Source organism: Triticum dicoccoides, chromosome 4A (genome assembly GCF_002162155.2).
Source record: "Triticum dicoccoides isolate Atlit2015 ecotype Zavitan chromosome 4A, WEW_v2.0, whole genome shotgun sequence".
NCBI lineage: Eukaryota > Viridiplantae > Streptophyta > Magnoliopsida > Poales > Poaceae > Triticum > Triticum dicoccoides.
This window is the reverse complement of record NC_041386.1, coordinates 539,066,144-539,078,990: the sequence shown is the minus strand read 5'-3', so window position 1 is coordinate 539,078,990 and position 12,847 is coordinate 539,066,144. Positions and strand designations below refer to the sequence as shown.

Sequence of the window (12,847 nt, the reverse complement as noted above, 5' to 3'; positions counted from 1 at the left end):
TTGAGAAGTATTCCCGGAGTTCAAAAATTTGAAATGTCTTCCTAGATTTCAAAAAACATACTGGCATACTTGAAAAAATGTTCTGGATTTCTAAAAAAGACATTTTATTTGAAAATTGTTCCCATATTTCAAAAGTTATTCACAAATTTGGAAAAAAAATTAGTTGTCAAAAAAACAATCACGAATTTAGATAAATGTTCCGAATTCAAAGAATTTTCATGATTTTGAAAATTGTTCCTGGATTTTAGAAATTGTTCACGAATTTGAAAAAATATTCCATAACTTCGCAAAATGTTCATTATTCCAAAATAAGATCAAATTTCAAATAATCTTCACCAAACGAAAATGTTTCAAATTTTGAAAAGTATTCCTGAATTTGAAAATGAAAGATGAGAGATAAAAATGACACTGAAAAAAAAATGAAAAATGTAATAACAGAAAAACTGGTTTGGAAAGGATCTAGAACCTCCAATACCGGAAAAAGGAACTAGTTGGGCTGTCCCCAACCTAGGCACTCACTAGGATCGGCCCCAAAAACATAGGAAGAGGACAAGGAAGCCACGCCCAAATAACGCCATCATCATCCCATCTCCTCCACCTCCACACATCGGAAACCAAAATCCAAATCCAAATGACACCACCACCATCATCCGCTCTCCTCCTCCACCTCCACACACGGGACGAAAAAAACAGTAGTGATATCCAAAGCAACTCATCGCAGCACACCACCAGTGCACGACCAAATGCAAACACCAACCATGCCGACGCCGATGGCCACGCGGGCGCCGACGTCGACAATGGCGGCGAAGCTGCCCGCGCCGTCGACCCCGCGGCAATGCTACCTTCTACCAAACCGCCGGGCAGGGCTGGCGCGCGGCGCCCCCTTGGCGTCGCCCAAGAAGCGGAACCCGTGGCTCGACCCGTTCGACGACGGGCCCGACGAGGAGTTCGACTACACGGGCGTGTACTCGGGCGGGAAGCAGGAGGAGGACCCGCGGCCGCCGGAGGACGCGGAGAACCCCTACGGCTTCCTCCGGTTCCCCACGGGGTACATGCCGGAGCTGGACAGCCTGGCGTCCAAGGTGCGCGGCGACGTGCGCCGCGTCTGCTGCGTGGTCTCCGGCGGGGTGTACGAGAACGTGCTCTTCCTCCCCGTGGTGCAGATGCTCAAGGACCGGTACCCCGGCGTGCTCGTCGACGTGGTGGCGTCCGCGCGCGGGAAGCAGGTCTACGAGATGTGCAAGAACGTGCGGTACGCCAACGTGTACGACCCCGACGACGAGTGGCCGGAGCCCGCCGAGTACACCCACCAGCTCGGCGTCATGAAAGTACGCCGCCCTGCTCGTTCGGCTCATCGATTCGAGAGTCGAGACTAACTGAAGCTGGTTGATTGGCAGAATAGGTACTACGACATGGTCCTGTCGACCAAGCTGGCGGGGACGGGGCACGCGCTGTTCCTCTTCATGTCGTCGGCGCGGGAGAAGGTCGGCTACGTCTACCCCAACGTCAACGGTGCCGGCGCCGGGCTGTTCCTCACCGAGATGTTCAAGCCGGCGACCACCAACCTCGCCGACGGCGGCTACAACATGTGAGCTCCTCGATGGTCACCTCCTCTGTAATCATCAAGAAGGAATTCTAAAAGACGCAATGGAAACGCTTGATCAGGTACCAGGACATGCTGGAGTGGCTGGGGCGGCCGGCCAAGGGCGTGCCGCAGCAGCCGACGCCGCCGCTCAGGGTGTCCATCTCCAAGAAGCTGAGGGCGGTGGTGGAGGACAAGTACAACCGCGCGGGCGTGGAGAAGGGCAAGTACGTCGTCATCCACGGCATAGAATCCGACTCCGTCGCCAACATGAAGTCCCGGGGAGACGACGACTGCCTCCTCCCCCTCGAACTCTGGGCAGAGATCGCCATGGAGATCAGGTAGCCGCTCTGCCTCTGCACTTGCTTGGATTCAACTCCAGCCAACTTGGCATCGTCGTAGCAGTCCTGACCTGACCGGTGATCTCTGTCTTGGCATCCATGCAGCTCCGGAGGCAATGGGCTGAGGCCTCTGTTTGTGATGCCACATGAGAAGCACCGGGAAGAGATCGAGGAGGTTGTCGGCGAGGAGACGGCCTACCTGTTCATCACTACTCCTGGACAGGTAGGTTATCATTCATCCTCCTGCTTCTGCTTGATCAGAACCATAAATCTATTCCAACCTCCGCGAATCAATCATCATTTTGACACTCTGTTTTCTACGATCATTCACTCCCCGCAGCTCACCTGCCTCATCAATGACTCTGCCGGCGTCGTGGCGACCAACACCGCCGCCGTCCAGCTCGCCAATGCCCGTGACAAGCCATGGTAGGGTAGACTCACAAGATTGTTCCTGCAGAATATGAACCGCTCACGCGCCATGTGACATCTCTTGTTTTCTTACTCAGTGTGGCGCTGTTCTCCTCCAAGGCGAAGGCGAGGCTGTTCCTGCCGTACGCGGAGGAGAGGAAGAGCTGCACCGTCGTCGCGTCGGCGACAGGCAAGCTGGACGGCATTGACATCGAGGCGGTGAAGAAGGCCGTCAAGGACTTGGAGCCCGCTCCTAGCTTCGCGTTGGCCCAAACATAATCCAAAGCATCGTCTTCGGTGTGTTGTACATAGATATGAAAATCGAGCTCATCTGACCAACAAATGTGACCAAGAGTTCGGTTTTCTTGTAGTTACTTCAGTTCAGCAGACAATATATATTGGCGCACCGAGGCGTATTCCGCGATTGTAAATTTGACTTCTCTAAATAAGTGGTCAATCTAAATGTACGCGACAGTTCACGCAACAGATAATGCACAAGCCAAAATACATGGCAAAATGATGCAAGGTGGTGAGGAAGCCCTCTTACACGGTAGATTCCGAAATAGCCGGACAATCTAAATGCACATGACTACGTTGCCAAAAGATAATACATGTAGGTTTGAATACAACGTCAAGACACCCCATAGGACATATAAGTTCCACGACGGCGCCGTCATGAGGGGAAACGGTGTTGCGCGTCGCCACTATTGAGTCTAGGACGGATAAAAGTCTCCATCTAGAACAATGTGACGGAGAGAAGAACCACAACAACATACTGAGGACGAGCACGACACCTGTGAGCATCATCGCCGTCGACACCAAAGCCTTGTGCTTTTATTCAGCAGCTCACCCGTGCCACCAGGATGCACCCAAGACCGCCTTGACAAGCACAAGCCATCAGATTTAGATCTGGGCGATGCTATTGTCCGTGACAAAAAATGTGCCCGGGTCACCCGCCGCTACACCTCTCGCCATCCAGAAGACCAAGTGACATAGGCAACACCGCCGCCATGATGCCCGCTGGAGAGCTAAACATGCAGACCATCATCTGGGGGCACCGCCCTGGCATCCATGCCCCCAGACACCACCAATCATCCACGTCACGGCCACCCAACCACAATAGGAGGAGGGAAAGGCACCTCCTTCACTCTTAGCCTGACATCAGCCACCGGGTTTGGGTCGGTGCTTCCATGGTAGGAAGTGCCCACACCCGCGTCCCTAGCCTGTCCCGGTGGGCCGGCAGGATACAACCTAGTGACTGCCGACTGTCGCTACCGAGCAAACTTGAATGTTGCCATGTTTGTGGCTACCGATGTCGATTGGTCCGACGACACGGCAGGACCCGAAGAGCCCAAATCGGACGGACATGGCCAACAGGTGCAGCAGATAAGAAGAGCACAACATGAAGGCACCTAATGCAAACCAAGTCAGCTCCCTGTACATGCGCACTATCAGGCGCTGTCCACCACCACGAACCACATTATGATGCAATTAATGTGTCTATGCGAGAGGAGTCCATGGCAAGGGGAAGAGAATGCTGGTGTGCTATGGAAGGGCAGAAGGAGCATGTGTTAAGCTAAATGACCTAGCTACAATTCTGACCGTCGGACTTCGCAAACTGTGGTAGGAACGCAGCGCCAGGGTGTTCGACGACAAGCATTGAACGATGCAGGCAGTCTTGGCGGTGCAGGAACTGCAGCTATGGCAGAAGGCGTGGAAATGCAAGGCAGGCGTGCGTGAGGAGTAGGTGTTTGGTAATTGTGGGAGGCGGGTGTGGTATTTCGACTAAGTCGCAATGGAAGTAACTTAACTAGTAACATCACACATTTCAATACAAGATTGCTTATGTGACAGCTAATTAATGAGATGAGAGGGGTTTGTGGTAACTTAGGTAGTTACTGTAACATCACACATTTTAAGGCATAATGAGTCTATAGCCTAATAAATAAACTCTTTCATGATACCATTCATATGTTACACCCACTATGAAGATAGTAATATAAACTAGTAACATCGGCAAGTTACTACTATATGTTACTCCCCACTGTAAGCAGTCTTCGGTTGGGCTCAAGAGCTTGTTCTTGCCCAACTTAACTCTTGTAATTAGGGAACCGAATGCCGAACAGATACTGATACCGAATAAACCGAATTTTCGGTTTTTTACACTGCCACAATTAAATTCGGTTTTTACATGTAATAACCGAATTTAAATCGGTCGGTTCGGTATTAAACTGATAGCAGAAATCCCTCACTCTCCCGCGCGTAGCGCCCAACAACGCTGGCGGCCGGTGTGCGCGCGTCCAGCCACTGAGCCACACATCATACAAAGGGCCCAATGTAATGCATGCTCTTTGTCTCACGTTCTGACTATTTTTGTTGGCCTGGGCCCTCCACTAACTACAAGGCCCAATGCAAAAACTAATCATTCTTGCGACGAAATCATTAATTAGAGAGTACTCGTTAAAAAACACTTCACTTTCCCAGGTCGGAATTGCTCCATAGACGACGTAGTGCGGCCGATCTATGCACGATCAATAATCCAGCGGGCCTTACACTGTCGTGGATGAGATCCTCTGGCTGGATTTGATTGTCGTCCGTTGGTCGTCCATATTTATCGTCCGTATAGCACTGCTCTTCCCAGGTCGTGACAAGTGGCGCACATACAAAGCGCCACTTGTCGCATCTTTTTTCGTAGATCCGTTTATTCAAAACGTTTTATCTTTTAAACCGTGCGTCCAAATCTCGAACCGTTTTCATTATTGGATTTCTCGCGTTGAGATTTTGAAAACTAAATCCCATGTTGATAGGTTTTGACGAACTTTTTTTTTCACGAAAAAACCGGGCAAAAAACTGAACCGGGAACACGGTTTTTTTCCCTTTTCGAAAGAGGCATGCCCGTGCCTCTCGCGAAATCACAACCGTGCCTCTCGTGGAAGCAAAACCGTGACTCACGTTGAAGGAAAAAAATAGAAAACACGTTTTTTCGTTTCCGAGAGGCACGGCCGTGACTCTCGCGAAAGCACAACCGTGCCTCTCGCGAAAGCAAAACCGTGACTCTCACGAAAGAAAAAAAATAGAAAACGCTTATTTTTTTCCCTTTCCGAGAGGCACGGCCGTGACTTTCGCGTAAGCACAACCATGCCTCTCGCGGAAGCAAAACCTTGACTCTCACAAAAGAAAAAACAACAGAAAACGCGTTTTGTTTTTCCCTTTCCGAGAGGCACGGCCGTGACTCTCGCGAAAGCACAACCGTGCCTCTCGCGGAAACAAAACCGTGACTCTCGTGAAAAAAAAATAGAAAACACGTTTTTTTTCGCTTTCGAAAGGCACGGCCGTGACTTTTGCTAAAGCACAACCGTGCCTCTCGCGGAAGAAAAACCGTGACTTTCGTGAAAGGAAAAAAAAGAAAACGTGTTTTTTCGCGCAAAAAAAGTTTCAATTTTTTTATCGAAAAGCTAAGAAACACCGGCAGAAAACCAAAACATCGAAAAACCCGGAAAAAATCGTTTAAAAAGTCGAAAACGTGTGCGGAAAAATAAAAAAAATAAAATCCGAAGGAAGCGTCCAAAGCGCGACACGTGGCGAATGGTTGAGAGCGCGCCAAATGGCGCTGATCGTTGCGAGGCTCCCGAAGGAGCGCTCGTTAACTAGTTGCTCCCTTCTTACGGCTGGGTGGAGTGTGCAGCGTATATTTGTTTAGTCCCACATCGCTTCGAAAAATGCCAACCGAGGCCGAGCTCTAGGAAGCTCGGTATTTTTGAAAAAAAATCAAAAGTCATATTTCAAAGTTTCAAACAAATTAAAAAAAAATCAGGAAAACTTATTAGATTTCCGCATGCACGTGTGAAAAAATCATTTGAAATTTTTGTATTTTGTAGGCTGTGCAAAAAAGACAAAATTCCGGCCCAACAACAAAAAAAAGCGGCCCATTTTAGAAATATGTTTTTGTCTTTTTTCTGTACGCCACGTGTGAAAGTATATGGTTATGAATTTTTGCACATACGCAATACACATATGTGAGAATGTATGCAAACATTTAAAAAAAAATCACGTAGTGGAAAATCGTATTTTAAAAACGAGTTCCATGGAGCTTGGCCTCCAAAAGCCCTCACTCCACATCGCTTGCTGTACTCAAGGGGGAGGCGCTGGGTGGTATAAGACTGCGAGGTGCTGAGTACTCAGATTAGAAGCACTCGCTGCTGCGCTGCAAGCAGTGTTCGGTAATAAACCGAAAACTGAACCGAATTATCGGTTAGCAATCTTGGCTTGATAAATTCGGTTTTTGGTTTTACTAACCGAAATTAAATATAAACCAAATGGTATAAACTGAATTTTTGGTTTCTACCGTATGCCCAGGCCTACTTGTAATTAAAGCCATTTCTCTCTTATTGGAGATGACAGGCAACACGGTTGTTGCTTGTTCTTGAAAAAAGATATTGAAGACATTCTACTTGTTGGGAAAGCCCCCTTCTTAGCTTGAGCTCATATGCACCTGTTGTGAACAGTTGATTTAAAAAATAATTGTAAACACATAAAAAAATGGGCAGCACTCTGCGCCGGTGCGCCGCCGAAAGTTTCGGCCGGTCGCACTGCAACCGCCCGATGACATGTGCGCATAGCCGTTCGATTGGATCCAAGTAAAAAAAACGAATCACCCCCAGCTCTCTTTCTTTTTCCTCGGGCAGTCCTGTTCGGGGGAGCGCGGCGCCACGACTCCTATCCCCTCCGGTGGTCGTCGGTCCCCACCCTTGCCGGTCTTCCTCGTCGCCGCCGGATCCCGCCCTCGCCGGCCATCCTCGTCGTCGGTCCCCACCCTCGCCGGTCTTCCTCGTCGCCGCCGGATCCCGCCCTCGTCGGCCATCCTCGTCGTCAGTCCCCGCCGTCGCCGGCCGTCCTCGTCGCCGGCCGCCATGCAACAACTCCACCTGCGTTGCAGCTCTTGACGGCGGCGGTTGTAGCTCGGCCGCCACCCCTCGCCATTGATGCTCGCTGCAGGGAATTATGTCGATGGCGGTCGTCAGTCAATCAACGCCATTTTTAATGGATGTAGCAAAAAACTTCACCCGTAGTAGCAAAAAATAACTACGGTTGCAGCAAAAATCAAACACCGTCGCCGTCTTCGCGAGGTCGCTACTCCCCCTTACATGGATGTAGCAAAAAACTTCAGTGATAGTAGCAAAAATCTACTACGGTTGCAGCAAAAATCGTCGTTGTCGTCATCGCGAGGTCGTAGCTCCGCTTGATGGATGTAGCAAAAAGCTTAGCCGGCAGTAGCAAAATCCAACTACGGTTGCAGCTTCCCCTTGTTATGAAGTGCCATTGAATCTCTTTGTGTCTATGGTTGAAGCTTTTTTCAATAGCTGTTGAAGCTTTTCTAGGTGACGGTTGCAACACTTGTATACGCGGGTGGATCCGGCCATGGCGGTAAGCAGCCATGGCGGCCGGTTAGGGAGCGCCTGACCGTCGTCGATGGAGCCTGTGGTGGCCCAGTCGCAGCCCGATAGGAGAGGGGGAGGGGATGTGCACACGTGAAGGATGTAGGTAGGGGATGGATCTGGCCATGGCAGCAGGCAGCCATGGCGGTTGCGCGAGGGAGCGCCTGGCCGCCGGCGATGGAGCTCGTGGTGGCCTCCGTCGCAGCACGGGGAGGGGAAGGGGATGCGCGCGTGAGGGCTAGAGGTAGGGGATGGAGGCGGGGTGCGCGGGGCCACTGCGTATTGCGTGTTGGGCCAGCATGGCGAGCGAGTCGGCCGAAAGTTCAGCCGGTGCACCGCGCCCAAACGTTTCCCTAAAAAAATTATGAACTTTGTGGCAAACATTAGTGAATGTTTTGAGTGCTTGTAAAGTTTCGTTACAAAACAACATTCATGGAAGTTGCGCCGAAAAAACAAAACCAATCCTCCAAAATGCTTTCAAAAATAGCATTTTGGACCTCCGATTTTGTTTTCTTTGCCACGACTTCCGCGAATGTTATTCCACGATGAAATTTTGCAAGCACTCAAAACATTCATCAACATTTTCCAGTGGTCATTTGAGCTCGAGCTAAGATACTCCGCATGTCATTTATTGGCTTCTTTCCACTTCTCATGTTTGTACTGTTTACTACAGTGGATTTTTTGTGGGGTACTTGATTTTGATGAGAACAATGATGCTTGCTCTTCTGTAAACTGAATCTCATAAATCCTAACCAAGTTTCTAGTATAACGAAGAAATTTTATATTCTTTTCCAAAAATCTTGTGTAAGGATACTCCATTGTTGCCACCCTTTTAGGGATTTCTCGTTTTCCAAAAAAATAATACATTTTTTAATTAAATTTCCTGTAAAAAAGTAATAATTTCATCTTCAAAATTTTCAACCAAAGTAAACAAGTGAGGATATTCACAGATTTTCACGTAGACTTTTGTGAAGGGAAGTTAGCTGTGGGAGAGCAGTAAGAGCTGTCGCACGAAAGACAAATTTAGAATCGCAATTTTGTCTGTTAGTTTTTCTTTTTGGTTGACAAAAGGAGCCTAGGGTCCTAATTTGATTGCATAAAATTGATAATAATATAAAACGCCCAACAGGAGGACGAACGTTTAATTCATTGCGTCACCTGGCCGTCGACCTGATCTACTGCACACGGGTAGAAACACCAAGGAGCAGCATAAAACATACAGTAAAACTAGCATAGGGGGGCAGGCTTGCTTTCTATGGAAATACTCGGCAGCCTCAGATCGAAGGAGTTTTGCTCCACAACCCTGTTTGTGGAATTTTTGGGAATCTCGAAACTATCAAGCTTTATGCACGAGGTTCCTTGAACTCACTCAAAGATGCTTCAAAGCTAGGACGTAGAGCACAGGTAATTCCTTGCTTTGAAGACCAAAGAGTTCTACATCCGTTCCTGATTCCTCTCAATCCTACGCATTCTGGGGAATGGCTCGACCGGCACGGAATGCCTCTCAATCCGACAATTTTCAAGCAAGTTTGCAGGGAGATATTGTCACCGGCAACATATGCAAAGTCTGCTATATAGTCGTGACTCGCCAACTATGCATTTCCGTGTTTAATTCCATTGCCACACAATGAGTTCATCACAATAAAGACAATATGTAAGGCCCCAACAACCATAAGCACACTAGGATTCATTGCCCTACTCACATTATGACCATCGTTTGCATCACGTACTAGCATTATGGCTCTGTACACATCTGCACATGTTATTGATGTCAAACAAGATCCGTCACCAGCGGATTGAATGGCAAAAGAGAACATTCGAAATTGTTGTTGTACATTAAGAGCATCTCCACTCGCACTCCCAACAGGCCCCTCAGGGCGAGTTTTTTCGTGCCGGCTCCGAAAAAAACCACAGTCGTGCCCGCAGGACGCCGAAATCCGCCGGCTCGACCCATTTTTTGGCCCGGCGATCCCGGGACGAACCCAGCGCACTGGGGGATGCTTGGGGGTTGAAGGAAATATGCCCTAGAGGCAATAATAAAGTTATTATTTATTTTCTTATTTCATGATAAATGTTTATTATTCATGCTAGAATTGTATTAACCGGAAACATAATACATGGGTGAATACATAGATAAACATAGTGTCACTAGTATGCCTCTACTTGACTAGCTCGTTAATCAAAGATGGTTAAGTTTCATAACCATAGACATGAGTTGTCATTTGATTAACGGGGTCACATCGTTAGGAGAATGATGTGATTGACTTGACACATTCCGTTAGCTTAGCACTTGATCGTTTAGTATGTTGCTATTGCTTTCTTCATGACTTATACATGTTTCTATGACTATGAGATTATGCAACTCCTGTTTACCGGAGGAACACTTTGTGTGCTACCAAACGTCACAACGTAACTGGGTGATTATAAAGGTGCTCTACAGGTGTCTCCGAAGGTACTTATTGAGTTGACGTATTTCGATATTAGGATTTGTCACTCCGATTGTCGGAGAGGTATCTCTGGGCCCTCTCGGTAATGCACATCACCATAAGCCTTGCAAGCAATATGACTAATGCGTTAGTTGCGGGATGATGCATTACGGAACGAGTAAAGAGACTTGCCGGTAACGAGATTGAACTAGGTATTGAGATACCGACGATCGAATCTATACCGATGACAAAGGGAACAACGTATGTTGTTATGCGGTTTGACCGATAAAGATCTTCGTAGAGTACGTGGGAGCCAATATGAGCATCCAGGTTCCACTATTGGTTATTGACCGGAGACGTGTCTCGGTCATGTCTACATAGTTCTCGAACCCGTAGGGTCCGCACGCTTAAAGTTCGGTGACGATTTGTATTATGAGTTTATGTGTTTTGATGTACCGAAGGTAGTTCGGAGTCCCGTATGAGATCGGGGACATGAAGAGGAGTCTCGAAATGGTCGAGACGTAAAGATCGATATATTGGACGACAATATTCGAACATCGGAAAGGTTCCGAGTGATTCACGTATTTTTCGGAGTGCCGGGGAGTTACGGGAATACGGGGAAGAAGTGTTGGGCCTTAATGGGCTTTAGTGGGAAGGAGAGGCAGCAGCCAGGAGGTGGCGGGCGCCCCTCCCAAGCCCAGTCCGAATTGGACAAGGGGTTTGGGGCGCGGCCCCCTCTCCCTTCCTTCTCCCCTTCCCTCCTTTCCCCCCTTCTCCTAGTTGGACTAGGAAAGGAGGAAACCTACTCCTACTAGGAGTAGGAATCCTACTCCCTTGGCGCGCCCCTCCTAGGGCCGGCCTCCTCCTCCCTTGCTCCTTTATATACGGGGGCAAGGGGGCACCACAGGACACACAAGTTGATCTGTTGATCTATTCCAGCCATGTGCGGTGCCCCCCTCCACCATATTCCACCTCGGTTATATCGTAGCGGTGCTTAGGCGAAGCCCTAAGTCGGTAGAAACATCATCACCGTCATCACGCCATCGTGCTGATGAAACTCTCCCGTGAAGCTTTGCTGGATCGGAGTTCGCGGGACGTCATCGAGGTGAACGTGTGCTGAACTCGGAGGTGTTGTATGTTCGGTACTTGGATCGGTTGGATCATGAAGACGTACGATTACATCAACCGCGTTGTGCTAACGCTTCCGCTTTCGGTCTACGAGGGTACGTGGACACACTCTCCCCTTTCGTTGCTATGCATCACCATGATCCTGAGTGTCCGTAGGAATACTTTTTGAAATTACTATGTTCCCCAACAGGGTTTTCGACGGAAGGAAAAACCACGCATGGGCCACCACTGTCAATCAGAAAAGCATCTTCCACTTCCAGATTCGCTCCCCTGCGTGCACGCCCTTCAGCTGCCATGTCGATCCCGGCGCCACCTACCCACCCTCCGCTGCTAGATAGGTCATTCCCTCGCCGGAAAAGAGAGGGTTCCGCCGTGGCAGCCTCCACCCTGCTCCTAGGCGAGCTTTCCGATGCTCCGGCCACGAAGGGCGGGAATACCGGGTTGTGCGCCTACCACACCTGCAAGGTGTTCGACGATTTGTCTGTTCGGTGATGGACTCAGATGACAAGGAGGCGTTCGCGGCATTGCTGGAGGAGGAAGCCGATGCCGACGCTCAGGACGAAGAGCATCTCATGGTCCTCGCCGCTCTGGCCAGCCTGTTCACGAGCAAAGCAAAGCCACGACAAGGTGGCTCGGCGCTGGGCCGGCTGAAGGCAAAGCATAGGCATCGACTAGAATGCTATTGCTTGCTCTAATCCGACTACTTCGCCAACGCTCCACTGCATGGCGAGAAAGTATTTCTGTGTCGTTATAGGATGAGCCGAAAGCTCTTCCTCAGGATCGTGAATTCCATCTGTGAGTTCGAATTAGCTACTTCAAATGCAAGAAGGATTGCACTGGCACACTTGGATTCACTTCACTCCAGAAGTGCACGACAGCTATGAGGATGCTTGCATACGGAGCTCCCGGTGATTCACTAGAAGACTATGGACGCATGGCCGAGTCCATGACCATTGAGTGTTTGTACAAGATCTGCAGGGCAGTGGTGGCAGTGTTTGGACCTCAACACTTGCGGTCACCCAATGCTGAAGACACTTCTTGGATCCTAGCACAGAATGTAGCAAGCGGATTTCCTGCGATGCTTGGAAGCATCGACTGCATGCATTGGAAATGAAAAAACTATCCATTTGCTTGGCAGGGGATGTACAAAGGCGCCAAAGGCGATTGCAGTGTGGTACTTGAGGCAGTGGCCACAAACGACCTCTGGATTTGGCACTCCTTTTTTGGTATGCCAGGAACTCACAATGACATCAACATATTGCAGTGCTCAACTGTCTTTGCCAAGCTTGTTGAAGGTCATGCTCCTCCGGTGAACTTCGAGGTCAATGGGCGGCACTACAACAAGGGATACTACCTAGTAGATGGCATCTATCCGAGATGGTCGACATTTGTGAAGACTATCTCGAGCCCTGTGCTAGGAGGCAAGAACTCCCACTTTGCCAAGTGTTAGGAGGCTTGCAGGAAGGATGTCCAGCGGGCATTTGGTGTGCTCCAATCTTGATTTTCTCTTGTCTGGTACCCCGCTCA

General features: G+C 49.2%; 1 protein-coding gene across 1 annotated transcript; it reads left to right on the top strand.

Annotated features, from left to right (window-relative positions):
- The first annotated feature begins 629 nt into the window (after positions 1-629).
- LOC119286609 (photosynthetic NDH subunit of subcomplex B 1, chloroplastic-like) lies at positions 630-2,815 on the top strand. The gene is made up of 6 exons (XM_037566005.1): positions 630-1,328; positions 1,398-1,588; positions 1,666-1,923; positions 2,029-2,146; positions 2,264-2,349; positions 2,430-2,815. The coding sequence occupies exons 1-6, from the start codon at positions 744-746 to the stop codon at positions 2,608-2,610; spliced, it is 1,419 nt and encodes a 472-aa protein (XP_037421902.1). The 5' UTR covers positions 630-743; the 3' UTR covers positions 2,611-2,815.
- Positions 2,816-12,847: the final 10,032 nt, after the last annotated feature.